Source organism: Epinephelus moara, chromosome 2 (genome assembly GCF_006386435.1).
Source record: "Epinephelus moara isolate mb chromosome 2, YSFRI_EMoa_1.0, whole genome shotgun sequence".
Lineage (NCBI taxonomy): Eukaryota > Metazoa > Chordata > Actinopteri > Perciformes > Serranidae > Epinephelus > Epinephelus moara.
Window position 1 is genome coordinate 9,810,728 of NC_065507.1, and position 19,394 is coordinate 9,830,121.

Genomic DNA, 19,394 nt, shown 5'->3' on the forward strand with positions numbered 1-19,394 from the left:
CAGTATGAAGTTGGGCTGACCTGCCTGCAGCCCGTGAGCATGCGCTATATTAAATAATAGGGCACTCAGACAGCATCAAACAACGTCAAAATACATCCACGAAAAGTGCATTTTTTCCACACAGATAGGCTCAGATTGTTAGTATAATTAACCGAAAACATAACGGAAAGGAGAAATGAACGTCTATTTACCTTTAGCTGGAATAAGGAGAAATGAACGTCTATTTACCTTTAGCTGGAATCCGACATGTTCCTCTGCCTGTTGCAATTTTAGTATATGTGCTACCGAAGTAACACTGCTCCCTCTCTCTCCTCGTCCGCTCTTCAATTTCAATGAGCTCTGCATCCGTGTACTCCGTGTTCAAATAAATACGGCGGGCGGTCATCAAATTCAAATGGCTCATTCAGATCCAGTTGGTCAAAATCGGGTAAAAAAAAAATTCAAATGGCTCATTCAGATCCAGTTGGTCAAAATCGGGTAAAAAAAAATAAAAAAAAATCAGCCATGACTACTCCAAACAGAGTAACTCCTCGCGTTTGTAAGGTCACTCCAGCACAGAGTAACTCCTCGCGTTTGTAAGGTCACTCCAGCAGTAACTTCCTGCAACAACTCAAATGTCGCGAGAGGTGAGATTTCAGAGCCAGACTTTTACTCTCTGAGTGACTGTTTTGACTTGCCACAACAAACATGTCCGAATTTTTACCCAATTTTGACCATCTGGGTCTGGATGAGCCATTTGAATTTGATCACCGCCCGTACATGGACGTACACGGACGCAGAGCTCATTGAAATTGAAGAGTGGACGAGGAGAGAGAGGGAGCAGCAACAGGCAGAGGAACATGTCCGAATCCAGCTAAAGGTAAACACAGACGTTCATTTCTCCTTTCCGTTATGTTGTCGGTTAATTATACTAACAAGCTGAGCCTATCTGTGTAAAAAAAAATGCACTTTTAGTGGACGTATTTTGACGTTGTTTGACACTGTCTGAGTGCCCTATTATTTAATATAACGCGCGCTCACGGGCTGCAGGCAGGTCAGCCCGAGCTTCATACTGGAGAAATGTCACATATTGCACATCCTATCACTCATTTAGACAAAATTAGATCGGAAAATAGGGCCCAGGTTGAAAAAAAACATTAGTTCCCCTTTAAGATGACGAAACTCCTACATGTCTACAAGATTACTGGATTAAACTCCCTCTGATGAAGTGCTACGTAAGACAGATCTGATAAGACACTATGAGATAGGTCTTGGATGACCAACATACCAGGACCACCCAAATGACAATCTTTCAACTCCAAAAGAAAAATGAATGGCGTCATGAATTATGCAAGTAAATGGGAAGAGTGCTGTGCATGAGTAAACACAAATGCACACTGTGCATATAGTTGAAGGAGTTCAGGCACTGTAGCTTCACTGGCATCATGCCACAGTATGCATTCACTATTTTGTGATAGAGATAAGCTGAGGATGGACATCTCAGGTGTGTAAATCAATCCATAGTTTCACTATAAAAAGGGAAAGCCTTGCTTTTATGGGATACAGCGTCATGGGTGTGTCCCATGTCTTTGGGTGCACATGAAACCACCAGCGAGCATTGGTGTACTGAGAAAGCCTGTGATGGTAAAAACACATGATTATAGCTAATACACTAAATAGCCCTGTAGGTGAAGATGCCAAAGGACCCAGCCTCTACAAAACATGAAAACAGGAACAAAATGTAAATCCTTATAACTTGTGAGTGATATTAGCTTGTATTTGACTGTAGGCATGTTACAATAATGTTTGCTAGGGGGCGTCAAAGTGGGGGTAAAAGTAGGACTGATTACCCAATAGCGGGGGGCCTCAAAAAGCCTGAAGTGTAAAGTTTGGTTTTGTTTGCATTTTCCTTTAAATTCTAAACAATTTGTGTCATTACTAAACTATGATTATCTGAATACGTTGGTTGAAAAACTGAACTTTATATTAAAATGTGGAATCTCTGAGGCCCCTCTTACCTGGGGGTAGGGGAAAAAAAACAATTCTTAGATGCATCGCAATGCAGATGTGGAAGACTTGGCATCAATTCACAAATGTCAATAATCAAATATCTAAATGTTTATTACTAATGTGATGTTGACAGAACAAAAGTGAGAGCACACCAGAATAAGTCATCAGTCGTTTTCACAAAAGGCTTGTTTTAATCTAATGTCTAAACAATTTAATGTCTAAATAATTACATTCATGAGGCAAACATGAAGTACATTGTTAATACTTTCTACGCCATCACCCTGAGAGTAGTGTTAACAGAGTGGAGCAGCGATCAGAAGTTACATAAACAAATGAGACCGGCTGACCAACACACACTGCAGTATTAAAAAAACTTAAACCAACTCTATTGTGAAGAAAATAACTCTGAGCTCAGTCTGTTTCACCTCAAAACCCCTTTGTCCGGCCCGCTCAGCATCTTGTCGTTTTAAAAGTAGCAAGTCACATAGACATCAAAATTTTTGGTGCACAGAGATTATCGTTTTACAATCAAATCATAGCCCTCTAAATCCTAATAGAATCGAAACGTGAGGTGCCTGAAGATTGCCATCCCTTCTCTCACCCCTTAAGAGGCGCAAAATGGTTTAGTCCAACCCTGCACTAGGTGGAGCGGAGAGAGTGACTGCTTAAGCTTCTCATATCTTTCCCCAAGAAAGAGATGTCGGGGTCCCAGAAAATAAAATAAAACTGACTTAAGAAATGAAAAATAAAAAGGTGCATGAGAGACATGGTCTAAGGGTGCTTTCACACCTGCCGTGTTTGGCTCTGTTCAATCGAATTCAAGTTTGTTTGGGCAAGTGTGGACACAGCAGTCGCACTACCGGCCCGAGACCTTCTTGAAGACCTTCTCGTGCGGTTCGTTTGTGGTGAGAACGTGTTCAGACCACAATCCGAACCAACTGCAGTCGCATTACCCATTATTTGGGTTAAACAGCACATGTGCACCTCCTCTTGTACTGCCTTAATATGCACATTCAGCACATCCAATGCATCAAAACATTGTTTTCTAGTTGGAGCCGCGCCTCGTTTTCAAACTGTATGGTTTGACTAAAATGAACAATGACAGCAATATAGTCCACGATGAGCAGCGCTAAAATCAACCTGCGTAGTTGTCCCTCCATTGTGACATTAGAAAGTGTCGCATTTATCTTGCAAGTGTACTCTTCTTCGTTTTGTTAACTTCCTGGATTTTTCCCACATGGAAATTCTGACCAATCAAGAGCAGCTTTCACATGCAAGGCATTTGATCTGGTCCGCTTGTAAATGCTGCTGTGAAAACACGAACCAACTCTAGGCAATTATGCAACTTTATAACAAAATTAATCCCTGATTTGGACCAAAGTTATGGAGATAGATTTGTTTCATAATTATGTGTGTGAACAGATTGACAAACTGTGTGTAAATGTGTAATCTGTAAACATAAAACACCTTCCACAAATACAAAAAAAGATTTGTAAACTTACAAAAATATTTTGCAAGTATAAAACCGATCTGCAAATACAGAAAACACGTTCCACAAATAAAAAAAAACCTGTGAATACATTAAATTAATTTGCAAATAAATGAAAAGCATTTGTGAATATCTTCCAGCACCCTGCTTTCGTCCACCCAGCCCGCAACATGAATGTTTACTGTTGCCGTGGCAACAGATGCCGTTTCAGTAGCTAATGTTAGCTTAGCGCAACCTACATATTAACAATGTACAATAAAACTACAATACGACATTTCTAAACAAAAACAGCTTCCAGCACCAACAGCTGTTCTATCAAAGACCTCAACCAGGGTGTTGCCACTTGTCATATCTTACAACAGTTGACGTAACCTCACTGAAACGATGTAACCTAACTATACACGGTGTGGTTCACTGCGTGCTCTTACTTTGACATGCGGAGATGACGTCATCAGCTGGGTGATCACATGCTATCCAAAAATGGCCGAGTGATACGAATGCATTTTTGTCTGGACCGGCGGAAAGTTTGTTTCAAAACTCTGTGTGTAAAAAGCAAATCCACACGCGTAACTGAGATCAACAAATGTTTTTTCGATTCACAAATAAAAACGGAGTTCACAAATGCCTGTTCGAAAGTTGTAAATGTTAGGAAGATATTCACAAATGCTTTTCATTAATTTGCAAATTAATTTAATGTATTCACAGATATTTTTTTTTATTTGTGGAATGTGTTTTCTTTATTTGCAGATCCGTTTTATACTTGCAAAATATTATTGTGAATTTACAAATCTTTTTTGTATTTGTGGAAGGTGTTTTATATAAAGATTACACATACACACAGATTTTCGATCTGTTCACACACATAATTATGAAACAAATCTATCTCCATACAAAGGAGACAGCCTTAAATCTGAAAGCTCCCCAGGAGAGGATGGGCGGGGGGCCCACATGGACTGCTTATACATAGGGGCCAAGAATTTGGTGCTACGCCCCTGAGTGTTACCATGGTAAAAACTCATTAACAACATTTCTTAACACATGGTTATGAGGTATGTAACTTGAAAAGTGTTCTCACATAATGTTACCGGACACAAATGCTGCTATAAAACTCACCTGGCTCACATCACAGGTAAATGTGATTAACACCTCACACAAACCGTGCTGTTAACGATACACACTCACCTGTCTGCGGGCTGCCACCACTTTTCTTTGATTTCACAGTTCGCTCACGGTGAAGTTGTCGCTTTCGTTTTTATTCCTCCCCTCAAAAGTGTCTCTCCCCCCGACAGTCAGACGGGGACAGCCCGTGTCAAAGGTAGCGTGAGAGAGGTGGGTGGTCGGTAACGTTAAATGCTGACTGCGCTGAAGTTTACACCGAAAACAAAGGAGAGAAGAGCCGGGTGAGTAACTGCTCCACACCGGGTCAGTGGCTTCGGTCTAGTTGAAAAAGGTCCCGGTTCATATTCTCAGTTACTCCGTCCTCTGTGGTTTTTGGTCCTCTGAAGATAACGCGTGTGTCCTCGTCTCTGTGGGAGCAGCGGTACATGAACCGGCTGAGTAATTCAATGTACTGAATAGTGGGAGGAGTGTGTGTCGGTCTTTTTATTCCCACCCCAGCCCTCCTGTACAGACAGAGAGCGTCACACACCGAGCTGACTTTACTCCTGCTCTGCGCGTTCACGTCGCAGCCAAAGTAACCGCCGGCCCGGTTTTCTGTCCTGTTGTTACACTTTAAAACCACACACCTCGTTGTATTATCGAAACTTAGATAATTCAAATGACGATGATAAGATTTTAAATGTCACTGTCATAATTCCTTGTCAGTGTGAACACCCTAAGTGAGAGAAATCGCTGCTAAACTACCATCCTTAGTGGACAGACCGTGAGCAGGCAAAAATCCTGATGTGCCTTGAACGCAACAACGTGCAAACACATTTAAGCTGAAAGGCATTTTATTTATTTGTTTATTATCTAAAAAATAACTTAATACACTTTGCTTGTAATGAGGGAAACTTATGGAAATGCATTTTTGCTTGTTGACACTTAAAAGGATAAACAACCTTGTGTTTTTATTTATTTATTTGGTTTTTATTTTATTTTATTTTGCACACATCCAACTGCTCCCACCACTTCATTTTTTATCTTTTCATTCTCTCTGCATATAAAAACGTGCTTTCCCTTTTAGTCAGATTACTCATTTGCACTGCATGTTTCACTATCCCCTTTTTGTGTGACTGTTGTCTACTTTAACAAGTAATTAGGTCACTTTCGAGTATCACTGGAGACCACTGCATTTGATAAATTGAATAATGTTATCCACCAGGCAAATAAACACAGTAAACAATCAAACCACCTCCACACTCAAGTGTTTTGCAGGTTCAGATTTCACTGACCTTCGATCTTATTGACACATACTAGATGACTCATTAAACGAAAGCCATTTATTGATTTTTTGTCACAAGAGCACAGTCATAATCAGAGACGTGTAATGTCAGTAGGGTCTCACAATTAACCACCATGTTACACTATGACACATTTTAAATGTTGACCTCTTGCATGTGGGAATGATTTTCAGGAAATGAATCAAGACTGGGTTTGCCTCAAAAAAGATTTTTGTTAATAGAATCAATATTGACATTAGAAACTACATTTAACCCCAATTTAACATACCCAGGTAGCCAAAATGACCTGGCCCAGCATCGACCCAAAAGCTGGAGTAAAAAGTTAGGCCGCGTCTTGTTGCCCCAGCTTGGCTGACTCCCTAGAATCAGGCTACATAAACTGGCCCAACTCCAGCTGCCGACACTGCCATCACTGGACCATTATTAAAAAATGTCCTGGCCCAGCATCCGCCCAAACCTATCCCACTAGAAGAAATAACTCAGGTCCCATCCAGTTGCATGACCCAGCTAAGACTCGGGATGAATGACGCCCCAGAATTCAACCAAATAAACTAGCCAGAATACGGCTGCCAACACTGCCATCACTGGGCCGTTACTAAAAAATGACCCGGTCCAGCACCAGCCCAAGCTTGGAGGGCCGGAAGCCCAACTTGGCCACGTCCGGTTGCCTGACAGCCCGACCGGCTGCTGACACTGCCATCACTGGGCCATCCTCAAAAATGACCTGGCCTAACATCGGCCCAAACTCGGCATGCTGGAAGAAAGAAGTCAGGCCATGTCCAGTTGCACAACCTGGCAGAGACTCGGGATGAATGACGCCCCAGAATCGGACCAAATAAACTGGCCCGAACCTGGCTGCCATCACTGGGCTGTTATTAAAAAATGTCCCGGCCCAGCATCTGCCTAAACTTGGCACACAGGAAGAAATAAGTCTGACAGCGTCCAGTTGCCCGAGTGGCCCGACTGGCTGCTGACACTGCCATCGCTGGTTATCAAAACATCAAGAAACACATTGTACTGCCTGCATAGATGAAATTTCACCCCTTGTTAAGTTGGAAATCCAGACGGTGCTGTGCTCTCCAAAAGTGACAGCTGGCAACATAAAAAAAGATGTTTAATTACAATGACTCTGGTCTGATTAGATGTACTGTTCTCGTGGGGACCATGACATCAGAGATCATCATTCATAAGGTAAACAAACCCCTAATACAATGAATTCATTAAATACAGTATAAGATGATGTGTTAATTTCATATGTTCCTGTTTTTCTTGTGTCATCAGGTTATTATGTATTCTGTGGGATAACCGTGTAAGTAAAAACTAAACTAAAACTACACAGATAAACTCCAGTATTCATCGTTCCAGAGGACACAGTGAAACTTATTCAGACTGTGTTGATCGTCCTCGACAATGACAGGTAGTCAGCAGGTCTCAAGCATGTGAAATGACTCATCAGCAGATACAGATACAATGTTTGACGTTTTCAACCACTTTCAGATTGCATTTAAATGGTTAACCTGAACTATGAGCACTTCTGTGTCAAGTGGAGGAGGATTTGTGGTTAAAAGGAGTAACGGATCAGATGTATCACCAAGGAAACAGTCAGTGCAGTAATGTTGAGAGATAAATTAGCATCATATTGATGGACATGAGGGGTTTGTGTGTGTTTGTGTGCAAGATGTGTTGCATAAGACTATATTCAGATCAAACAGCAACTTAACAACCACTTAATGCTCTTACTATTTACTGCTACTTCAAACCGCATAATTCCATTAATTGAGATTATATCACCACCCTCACACTCATGCAGCCACTCATAGAAACACACATATTGTCTCTCCATGAGCATCTCTACAGGTGGGGGACAAAGGGAAATGTTCTCAGGATGATTTCCTGTGGCATATATCTATTTGATGTGGCAGACCCAGGCCTCCCTGCTCCTCTCTCCACAGGTAGGCATTAGTCTGCAGCTCCAGCTGCTGCGCTTTGTTATGATCTCCACCCATTTTAAAATGGCAACCAGAATCCACAGGCAGGAAGGGTAGGACAGCTGGTAGGGGTCTCCTCTGCAGGTGGTGTTACAGCAACGTGAAGAGTTTGTGACTGGCTGCTGTCTGAAAGGGCACAGAACGTGACTGGTGCTGGGAGAGGGGGAAGACAGACGAAATAATGAGAACACAGACTCTTGCAGGCTGTATTGTCTAAATGCCAGTTCAACAGCTTGTTATGACTTTTATGGCCTGCTGGAATTTCACAGTAAGGTAAGATTTATTTGGAGACTAGACTGCATCAAGTTTGGAGGGACTGAAATAGCACTGACTTAATATGATACTCTATAGATCTCTATAGGGAGTTGGTATGAAACACTTACAGTTTACTCAATATATATGACAGCTGACCCCCAGGTAGAAGCCAGAATCAACTGCTGATGTCAAGAGCCGTCCCACATTCACTGAACCTGATTGAGCATTTTAATTGTGTTTAATTTTGCCACACTGGAAATATAAAAACAGAAAGATTTGTCAGTGGGCCCTAAACAGAAAGTGACTTAAACTCCTCTTATTGACATCAACAAATACTTTCTCTGGCAAAGTGGGTGTAGTTTATTTGGTTGCTTTGCACCCCATCTAGTGGTTATTTGTACACAATGCAGTGCAGCAGCAAATAATGTATCTATAGTGTCAATTAAACAATTAAAAATTATTTCCACTGGTTATTCTAATTTAGTTGACATACAGGCTTTATATCTTAAGATCATAAGGGTTGGGGTATGTCTTTAGTGTCTTCGCAAAAGTTCTACTTTTTGCATTTTTCTCAAGCGAATTAAATTGGAAAACATTTCTCAAATAAAAAAAAGATTACAAAGATGAATGTGACCTTAATTAAGACTTTAATTACTACAAAGAAAACTTTGATTGCTTTGTAGGAAGTCTTCAAACTTTTCCCACCAGGGGGCATGTTTGGTCATTTTTAAAACCATTACGGATTAACCTGAGTGGTGCCCTGTCATTATGAAGTTAGGTCCAAAATAGACTGCAACTCTTGCACAAAATGTCCAGCAAATTTTCCCTGAATTATCCAACTATCATTCTTTTGTTGATGAACGGATGTGGTCAATATGGCCAGCCTCATTTTTTTTTAATTTGCATTTTTGAGAATTATTTAACATATGTAGAGACTGAAATAGATTTTGTGAAGGGGAAAAAATACAAAGATACAAACATAAAACATAAACAAACAAAAGTGGTAGTAAAAAAAGGAAATAAGCAGCAATAATATAAGGATAAAAAATGTAAGAAATGAAAAACAGCACACACAAAAAAAGCAGATTACTCATTCATTATTTCACAGGATGTACTTATATAAACCAATACATTTAAATTTAAGTTAGAGGATACATAATATACAACTAGGTTTACCACGGGTACACATAGATATTAACACACATGATACCCACATGCTTGCACCCATCAGTTAATCAATTTTATTGATAAAGCCCATTATCACAAATAACAATTTGCCTCACAGTGGATAAGGAAAAACTCCCCAAAAAACAAAACAAAAAAATGAATGTGTGTGTGTGCCCAAACATGTACACATAGTTACCCATATGTATTGTGAATGATAAAGAACAAGAAAACACTTCTATGCTATCAGTGTCAATACTTCAGCTGTCATATAACCAAAGATCAAGGGGAACATCGTCTTTTATCTCAACCACTTTTCATCTTTCTTCAAAGCCTCATAATTTTGATGGAATATTATTCATCAGCCCAAAAAAGTAATTGATTCGATATGTTGGCCTTTTTTGAATGTTGTAATAAATGTAATTAGTGATAGGATAAAGTCAGTGGTGTGATGATAAAACTTTCTGTCATAAATCTACAGAAAAATTAGTGTACAATATTGTCTGTCAGGGAGAAGTAATTGAATTGCTTTACTCCGTGTGAAGCTGCAGTTGTTTAATGCAGTTACTACACAGCTTGTCTCCTCAGTTTATCGCCACCTCATCACAGCTAATGTGAGTCTGGTTTAGAATGACAGTGCATGTAGATTATAAACTGTACATGATGAAACAGCTCGCTGCACTCATAGACTTCAGAAAGTTGCATCATACAGCAGAGCTGAAACTTTTCTCGGGTCTTGCGTCATGGTCTACTTGGCAGCTGCTCTACTTCCTTCAGTGGAGTCTTTGTGTTCAGCATTTCCTCAGTGTGTCGAGGTCGTAGCCGTTTGTGACTGAATGGCAGACAGATAGATAGACATAGCAATAGTATGCATAATTTATAAGACTGTTAGAGAACGTTTGTCCTTTGAAAACTTTTAATGACAATGAAAACTTTTTTAAGTCGAAGTTATTACTTCAGACTGTGTCTGCCACACCTGGGGAGACTCTAGCATTGGAATCAGTAAACAACAATTTTGCAGCCCATCTGGAAAATCTATTAAAGAGGAAACCAAACACTGATCTGCCTGGAGGAGATAAGCAGAAAGAGAGTTGTTGTTTAGAACCCCCCTAAACAGTTGCAAGAGGCTGCCAAAATCCTGTTAGTGTTTTTGTTTGAAGGACTAACACAGATGGTATGATGGGAGAGTGACTGAACTCTTCTGTTTGTTTGCCACCCCCATATAGCTCTCTGGTCTTCCACAGTGGGTACCTCAACCTAGCTGCAATGCAACTGCATGAGGAGCTGTTTGAGTCTGATTTGGTTGCTTTTTATTCCTTACAATTATGTGCCTTATAACCTAATAAAGAGGAAAGACTTACAGCCTGTATGATGAGGCCTACCTACAGTCATATTGCCTGGTCAATACTTATAAAATGCTGATGATATTGTTTGTGAAAGTGTTGATATTCTGTCAACCATAAACACGATTAATCACTGAAATCCAAATGTAGATGAAAAAGACTTATGAACTGAAATCCAGCAAGAAGAAACTCTATTGATAGATGCAGCTGAGCGAGACTGGTGCTGAGGTTAGTGTAATGATCTCCAGATGTTGAACCTCCTCCTGTTCTAAAAAAGCAATCTGTCGCTCCACCCTCCAAGTCTGTTATTCCTGCTCTTGGTTGGTGGTGAAATATTGCATCACTTAGTGACGTGCCTTAAACTTGTTCTGTAGAACCTTCCCTCTCCATAGGCTGAACGTAAAAGTTTCACAGGATTTCAGATGTTTGCATGTGGTGGTGGTTGTGGCTCAGGAAAGTGCTAGAAGCTTCTGTATGCTCACACTGGCACATGAACACACACATACACAGTATATATTCAAACATTATACAGGAGGCACTGTGAGGTAACATGTTGGATGACCTCTTCCAACACATCCTTAAATAACACCATTTTGCATTTTCTGTTAATCACTCATGATACTTTAGTGTCACAAACATGCACAGGTGGAGATTTTAGGGGGGACACAATTAATATAATGTGCAGTTTTCTTCCCCAGTAAAATCATTTAAGTGGCAGAGGGCTTTTATTTTGACAAAATTAAAGACATTTACACTATAAATGGATGCAGAAATGGCACCAAATTGTACCTTAAAATTCAACAGACATAGGTCATTAAAGAGATAAGGCGCTTGAGTTTGAGCTTGGCCTGCAGAACCAGGGACCGTAGTAAAACAGACTTGTTTTGCCAGCCTCTCAAGCATTAAAAAGCACTTTTAAACTGAAGCCTTTTGTGTGACCTAAGATTATGCTTTAGATTATGTACTGATGAAAAAAAATAACAGTGCCCCTCTTACAAATGTGATCTTATTTTTAAACATTGAGCCTCCTTTTCTTCACACTTTTTAAATCTGCTGACCTCCCACGCCTTTGCCACCTCAGGAAAGCAATGAAAGGTTGTTATTTTAATGGAGATTTTGTGTATTAGGAGATTTGACCAGGCTTGCTTGACCCTTGTGTTACCCTCACTCTGCACATGCTGAGGAATTTCAGTGTAAACTGTTGTGTGAGGGGCTTCTTCAGAATGACAAACACCCCCTGAGGGGAGGGAAGGGACTGCAATCCTGCTCCTGGGTCAAAGGTTTCAAAGGTGAGATTGTTACATGTAGCTGGGTCACACTGTCTACAATGTGTAAATAATGTAATATTTAAAATTAAATGAAAGAGTTGTGGCGTTAGGATTTGGGGGCTATTTTTTCTCCATCAAAATTTCATGAAACTTTCTGGATGAAACAAGTAATCAAAAGAATACAAGCTGCTCATCAGTTGGCAGGTCAGGGCAGGAAGCTGCAAATAAAGGAGGAGCCTGGGGGATTAACAGACTGATGGAATTCCTCTGGTTGGAAAATAGTTTGTGTCATACACAGTAAAAAGTGATCATCTATCAAATGTCTTGCTTTGTATGTCTACAGTTGGTTTAATTAGGGCAAATGTTTAATTCATTTCTGTAACATCATTGCACAGATTATTAAAGAAAAGAGTCAGAATCTGGTTTATCGAAAAGTAGGTTTTCACATACAAGGGATTTGCTTTGGAGTATTGGTGCATAACATCAGAACAAATAAAACTGACAATATTGTGAAAGTATTGTAAAAAAAAAACACTACAAAAATCAAATAACGATTAAAAAGCTGTGTAGTTTTATGCGTTACTTCAATGTCTTTTCCTTTAATGACCTTTAATGTATTTGTTTTTTTCAAATCAAATCAAATACATTGTTCAACGTTGAGATCATAGAGCTGACAGTGATATCAAGCTGATGTGTGAAGTCTGAGCAGGTTTAGACAAGCATTTATAACTTCTTTTTGTCTTGTTTGTTGGCAGTTTTTACGACAGTTATCCTCCTTAACCCCCTTCCTTCCACCACCCTGCAATCAGCAGCTGAGTTGGACAGACGTGGCACTGTGGGGGTGGGGGCAGGGCTGCAGATCTTCTGTAAAGCATGAACACTACTGAATGAAGCTTTTAAAGTTCTGGACATGTCCATGTGAAATTAGGAATCTGTGTAACAAGGTTAACAGGAGTAAAATCACTGCTTCTCCTCTGTGCTTTTCAGTGAGTTGTCTTGTCTGCTGAGATTGCAGAAGAGCTGTGGCCCACAGAGGCTCATACAGTCCAAGTTACAACAACTGCATGAACACTGTTACACACCACATCTTTTAATGCATAAGGTTGATTCAATTCATATTAAACACATATTTTTCATGTGATGAAACCAGTGTTAGAAATTGAGTCAGAAAGCAGAGCAGAACCTGAACTTTGTGCTCCTCAGCAGTTAAGACTGATCCAGAATCAGATGTTCTCTGCTATTCTGTCTGCAACCACAGGAAGGAAAACTTGAAAGCTGAGCCCAGATCAGAGCTTAGCAATTCACTTCAGCCGACCCCTCTCATTCCAGCCTGTGGTTTCAAGGGGGACGTCCCAGCTCCCAGCTTCCTGAGGACTCACATACGCCCTCATTTTAATATCCCATTCCCACTTCTAGAAAGTTCTCTCACAGGATATAAAAAGCAGGAGAAGTGTGTTACAGCTACACTATCCACAGGACACAACTTAGAAGAGAGACCCTGCAAATCCTCACCAGGTAAGGATTAAAAGATAGCTGCCTTTGTTTTCAGAGAGGAATGCAGAGGGAGAATGGGGTGCTTTGTTTTTTATGGTTTAAAGTAACAGTGCAGCTTTTGTTCGACTTTAACCCTTTCTCTTCAAATCTCTTCTTCCTCTCTGGCTGTCTGACCTGCACACAGAATATTAAAGTTTATCTGAAATGTAAAAAGAAAAAAAGTTTTCGTGCATCTTATCCCAGCATGTTGATACTGAAGCTTTTTGCTTCTTGCATGACACTTATTTAAGGTCCACTGAAATGCATTAGGTGCAATGCAATGAAGGAAAGTACTGTATGCACCCAATCTGGCTTTAGTCCATCTCTATTTGATGAAGAGAGGTTAAAATCTGTACTCTAGAAATCAGTGCTGCCCATTTGTGGCACAGCTGACCAGATAAAAGTATTCTTTTGGGTCACAACAGCCAATGGATGACTAACTTGCATCATAACTTTAACTGAAATGTTGTTAGCCCAAAGGCTGAAAAGTAGGATATAAAATGTAGAAATTAGACAAATCAGAATATGTCTGCATCTGAGCCTGTATACTGTTTTACTGCCTGCTCTGTAGAGATTATTACATACATCTATTACTACGTACACCTCTTGTCTTTCAGAATGAAAATGACAGACCTCAAAACATCTCAAGGTATCCAATGATGATGCAAAATCATTTCTGTTACATCACAAATATGCAAATACAGAGAGGCAGACGACATATCTCTGCACTCAGAATTGTGGAGGTGGATGAGAAACACGTTATGAGATGCTGCTGCAGCGGGTTAATCACAGCTTTGTGCATTGTTTTTTTTTGTCTGAACAAGTTATGAGATGAGTTAGATATAGCCTGCAGGCAACGCCCTTCCTCTGAGAAAAAAAAATGGCTGCTGCAGAGAGCATGTAAAAGAACTGAAGACTGCATGTCTATACAGTGAAGTGCTGTGATTTCTGATCCTGACTTCTTCTGGCTCAAAAGAAATCGTTAAAGATGTCAAAGTGCAGACGTGTAACAGTTTTCATTGATTACAATAAATGTAGAGAGGAGAGAGAGATCATGTTTTAGTGTGGAGTCAGCACAGAACGTCACTCTGTGTGGACAGTGGCTCCAGCTGCACAGCTAGGCCTCAGCTGCTGCTTACGTGGCAAGGAACGTGTCTGCCTGGAAGTGGAGGCGTTCCCAAGCTACTGCGTGGGCTGAGCCAGCCTTCTCGTGCCACATCCCAATCATAGTCTGTGTCGTTGCATTTTGATTTAAAGATATATAATTGTGATAAATGAGAACACCTTTGAGTATCCATTCATCCCACAAACTCCCTCTGAGGAGACGTGTATCTTCCATCTCAAACTCAATACACTGTTTTATTGTAGACCTCAAGTAACCAACTCAGATTAAGAGATGTTAACCCAGGTATTTGTCTTTTGTTCCTTTTGCACAGGCTGCAGCAGCTGCTTTTGGAGACAGACAGGATGTGGATGACAAATGTCGTAGCTCTTTGTCTGCTGGGCCTCGTTGCCTGTGCAGAGGACAAGAAGCTGAGCAGCCATGCCACCACGCTGGCTGATAACAGCGCCAACCTGGCCTTCAGGTCAGACATCTTTATATATAATTTAGTGTATATTATAATGGTGCACTAGGTTTTGCTTAAGCATTCTTTGTTGCATTTTTCCTGTTAGGAACACAAGCAAAAAATCTTTCTTGTCTTTGTTAATTCAGCCTCTACCACAACATGGCAAAGGAGAAGGATACAGAGAACATCCTGATCTCTCCTGTGGTGGTGGCCTCCTCTCTGGGCATGGTGGCTCTTGGTGCTAAGGCCTCCACTGCCTCCCAGGTCAAAACCGTCCTCAGTGCTGACAAACTGAAGGATGAGCATCTGCATGCAGGCCTGTCCGAGCTGCTCACTGAAGTAAGTGCGACAATATACTGTATATGAGTCTTTGTTATGCAACCTTCATTATTATTTTATTCTGGTATCACAAGTGGAGCCAGCTTCAAACTAGACATTCAGTGCTTTCTACACATTGCTCATTTGTCACTGTTTATACGTTGCTTCTTCCCAGGTGAGCGATGCCAAGAAACGCAACACCACCTGGAAGATCAACAACCGTCTCTACGGCCCCAGCTCTGTCTCTTTCGCTGATGAGTTCGTGAAAAGCAGCAAGAAGCACTACAACTACGACCACTCGAAAATAAACTTCCGAGACAAGAGGAGTGCGGTGAACTCCATCAACGAGTGGGCAGCCAAGTCCACAGATGGCAAGCTGCCTGAGATCACCAAGGATGTGCAGAACCCAGATGGAGCCATGATTGTCAATGCTATGTTCTTCAAGCGTGAGTAAAAATAGTTTCTTTTATTCATATTTTTTTTTCTTTTCTGATTGTTGTGACACATGGAGATGCCAAAATATGGTGCAGATGTGTCAACCGTGTCGAATGTGTTTTTTCCTGTAGCTCACTGGGATGAGAAATTCCATGACAAAATGGTGGACAAACGTGGTTTCCTGGTTACCCGCTCATTCACCATTGCAGTTCCAATGATGCATCGCACAGGTGAGTTTCTCCATCGCCTCTACTTCTGATATTATCTTATAATGTCTTCAAAATTCTTTCAGCCGACAAGAATGCAAACAAGACATTCAATTTGTCTGCACTTTGTAGGTCTGTATGACTTCTACGAGGATAAAGAGAGCCGGATCTTTGTGCTGAACATGCCTCTGGGCCAGAAGCAGGCCTCTATGATCTTTATCATGCCCTACCACCTGGAGCCCCTAGACCGCTTGGAGAAACTCCTGACTAGGAAGCAGGTGGACACCTGGATCAGCAAGCTGGAGAACAGGGCCGTGGCTATTTCCCTCCCCAAAATCGAACTGGAAGTCAGCCACAACCTGCAGGTAAATGGTGGCAATTTGATGGACCAATTGTTATAACAATAAAGTTGCATTATAGAAGTAAAAACGAGTCAACATTCCTTTGAATTGAGCAATTCTTCGTCTTTTCTAGAAACATCTGGCTGAGCTCGGCCTGACAGAGGCTGTGGACAAAGCCAAGGCGGACCTATCCAACATCTCTGGAAAGAAGGAACTCTACCTTTCCAACGTCTTCCATGCGTCAGCTTTTGAGCTGGATGTGGGTGGAAATCCATTTGACACCAGCATCTACGGCTCCGAGAAGCTGAGGAACCCCCAACTTTTCTACGTAGATCACCCCTTCATTTTCCTGGTTAAGGACAACAAGACCAACTCCATCCTCTACATCGGCAGAGTTGTTAGACCTAAAGGAGACAAGATGCGTGATGAGCTATAATGTTGTGAATTGTGGTGGATAGTTTTGTTCTTTGTGAAAAAATGGCAGGAATCTGTGTGTATTTTTGGTCTGACTGTTACCTCATGAGCACATTACAATACGCGACCTGTGGACTGAGCTCGCTGTTTTTTAGACACACTAAACCTTCCCAGGGAACACTCTATAGAAATGTTAGGTCTCAGCCTTAAGCCCCCTTGCATTGAATAATGTTTTCAGTTACAAAAACGTACATCATTTGAGATCTCCACAAACAGACGGCAGACAACATGCTTATATTAAGCAGGTTTTCTTAATACCTTGCTTTTGATGGTCCATGTGCGTTTTCTTGTGTCATCTTTAATGTTTAAAGAAAAAAAAGATCCTTGCACAACATTGTCTTAAAGCTTTGCTTCACTCCATCCCTTCACATGCTCAGTTTTTAAATTTTTTTGCATCCAGTATGCACTGAACTCTTCCCCTGCATGAGCTGAACTTGCAGAGGAAAGGTGGCGAACGTTTGGTGCTTAATTTATGCTCACCAACCATACTGTGCCATTTTGTTGCTGTAGGGTTTTTTTTTCCACAAAGAAGCTGTTGAATAGTGAGATTATGTAATAATGTGTTCATTTTTCAATAAAAAATAACAAAGAATCTTTATGTGTGTCCTATTTTTGCAAAGCATGTCTGAACACCATCCAGACACAGTTGAAACAGTCCTCTAGAGTGCTGAACAGAAGAATGTGAGCTCACTCGAGTTAACGTCTCAAAGGGAAAGGATAACAATCTTTCCAGTCGGCTGGAGGTCGAACAATCCTCCCATGTCTGGAATGTAGAGGTTATTGCTAATCTTCCTTAGATAACTATCCAGAGAATTTCATGGTTCATTCACTTACTCTCAGTGGCCTATATTATGAAGCCAGGCTTGTTGAGACATCCCAAACAGAGCAGACTCTGCGGGGCAAAAACTGGAGGGCAGGGTTCCCATGGTGAGCGGGAATCTCCTGCAATTTGAGCACAGCCAATGAAAAAATGAAGCAGCCTGATTAAACAATCAAAATCTGTAGTTTCAAAGGTGCCTTTCATTCAGCTTAAGAATTATCTTAAGATCTTTTTTTCCATATATTGTCACATATTGTCACAAACATCTGTCACAGAACCTGGTCTTGTATACTTATCTCTCTTTTAAAAAGTGATGCAGTCCCTTTGTGAGAAATGAAGGCCTTATGGATTCCAGTGTAAGAGATGTAGTGCCACCCTTTGGTTGCAAAGAGGAAAAGCACTGGTTAGGGGAGAGGGGACGAGATGGGCATGGCGGTAATATCTCCAACTAAAACATGTACATATATTTGAGAATGTGGTGCATCCCTGGCAATAATCACTTTGGATCTAACACAAACAGTTTTCAAAATTTGGAAAATTTGAATTTTCCTAAAGCAGTGGTTACTTGGCTCAACTTGCCCCCGTTGAGGGGAAACATGAGCAACAACTAATCTTCTCCTAGCTGTTTTATATCCAAGTATCATTTTAAGTCATCTTGTCGATCTTGCCATCTGGCTTGTATGGACTTTCCACTCAGTATTTCTCCTACTGCTCTGTCCAAATCCACAAGAGGAATTAAAGCCCTGCCTGTCTTCTGTTTATGGAAACGTGGCATGATGGTTTTTGGTCTAAAATTCCAAATGTCACATCATTTCAGTGACAAAATGTAGCATTGCAATGTAGAATTACAGTGAAATAATACTTTAATCATAATCATAAGTGAGACACTGGCTCAAAGTATCCCACCCCCACCATTTTAACAAACCCTCACCTTCCAGATGATTAAAGCTAACGTCATGCTAACAGTATAGCCTCATACTGTAATGTCCTACAGCACTAACCTGTTAGATTTTTTCCAGTGGTCTCTCTCCATCACAGGATAGTAAAATGGATGACTCTATGACAAAATTTTGTCTATGGTCGCCTATAAACAAGGGGCAACCAAACTTCCCCACAGTTTCAAATCCACCCACTCCCCCCCGCACTGTAAGGAGGGCCAGACAATGAAGGTGTTACAAATAAATGATTTAATTACTTAATGATGTCATATTTACATACAACTTATACTTAACATTGCAGCAATAATATACAAGACAAATAACAACATATAAATTACACAATATACATGTTTCTGACTGACTCTGCTGTTGTTTTGCACACCAAGCATCAATGAAGCTGCTCCTATAGTCGATATCAAGATGATGAGATGCAGGGGATTAGTTCTAAATTTATTAAAAAATATAGAAATTGCTTGGTTTGGTTGAGAGGTGACTTCAAATTTGGGGTTTAGTTCAAAACAATATTTTCACAAATACACTTCCATCAAATAACACATGGCAATATGATCATCTGTTTAGTTTTATTATCTTTAGTGTGTGCTCTCAGGTATTCCCTCGTGCTTACAGGTCTTTTTTAATAAACAGCAGTGACCTTAGTATAATGCTCTTTAGAAAATGTCTTAATTTGAACACAAGATGGGGCTCTTCAGCTCTCAGACACATCATGAATCTGTGAGGGACACCAAAGTCTCTAAATATACAGCAGTAGAACATTAATAAAGTGCAACATAAGCTGTTTAGAGACCAGCTGTAACACTTCCAGATGTATTTAGGGTTGTACACACAGTTTGCTCTATAGAATT

At 40.6% G+C, this 19,394-nt stretch overlaps 2 protein-coding genes across 4 annotated transcripts in view; one reads left to right on the top strand and one right to left on the bottom strand.

The window, feature by feature from the left end:
- Positions 1–5,067, bottom strand: part of gdpd5b (glycerophosphodiester phosphodiesterase domain containing 5b) — a 52,113-nt gene extending 47,046 nt beyond the window's left edge. Inside the window, exon 1 of one of the 2 annotated variants that reach the window (XR_007570923.1) lies at positions 4,661–5,066. The gene's annotated coding sequence lies outside the window, so the exon portion shown is untranslated. Of the gene's footprint in view, positions 1–4,660 lie in introns of both variants that reach the window. The other variant, XM_050059993.1, reaches the window with a different exon arrangement.
- An 8,196-nt stretch (positions 5,068–13,263) lies between these two features.
- serpinh1b (serpin peptidase inhibitor, clade H (heat shock protein 47), member 1b) lies at positions 13,264–17,365 on the top strand. Of its 2 annotated transcripts, XM_050071242.1 has the most exons (8): positions 13,294–13,413; positions 14,049–14,080; positions 14,868–15,017; positions 15,146–15,338; positions 15,493–15,763; positions 15,884–15,982; positions 16,091–16,323; positions 16,433–17,365. In XM_050071242.1, the coding sequence occupies exons 3-8, from the start codon at positions 14,899–14,901 to the stop codon at positions 16,733–16,735; spliced, it is 1,218 nt and encodes a 405-aa protein (XP_049927199.1). In that variant the 5' UTR covers positions 13,294–13,413; positions 14,049–14,080; positions 14,868–14,898; the 3' UTR covers positions 16,736–17,365. The 2 variants fall into 2 exon arrangements, with proteins under 2 accessions (XP_049927191.1, XP_049927199.1); XM_050071234.1 differs by lacking the exon at positions 14,049–14,080 and having other exon boundaries at positions 13,264–13,413.
- The last annotated feature ends 2,029 nt before the right edge of the window (positions 17,366–19,394 follow it).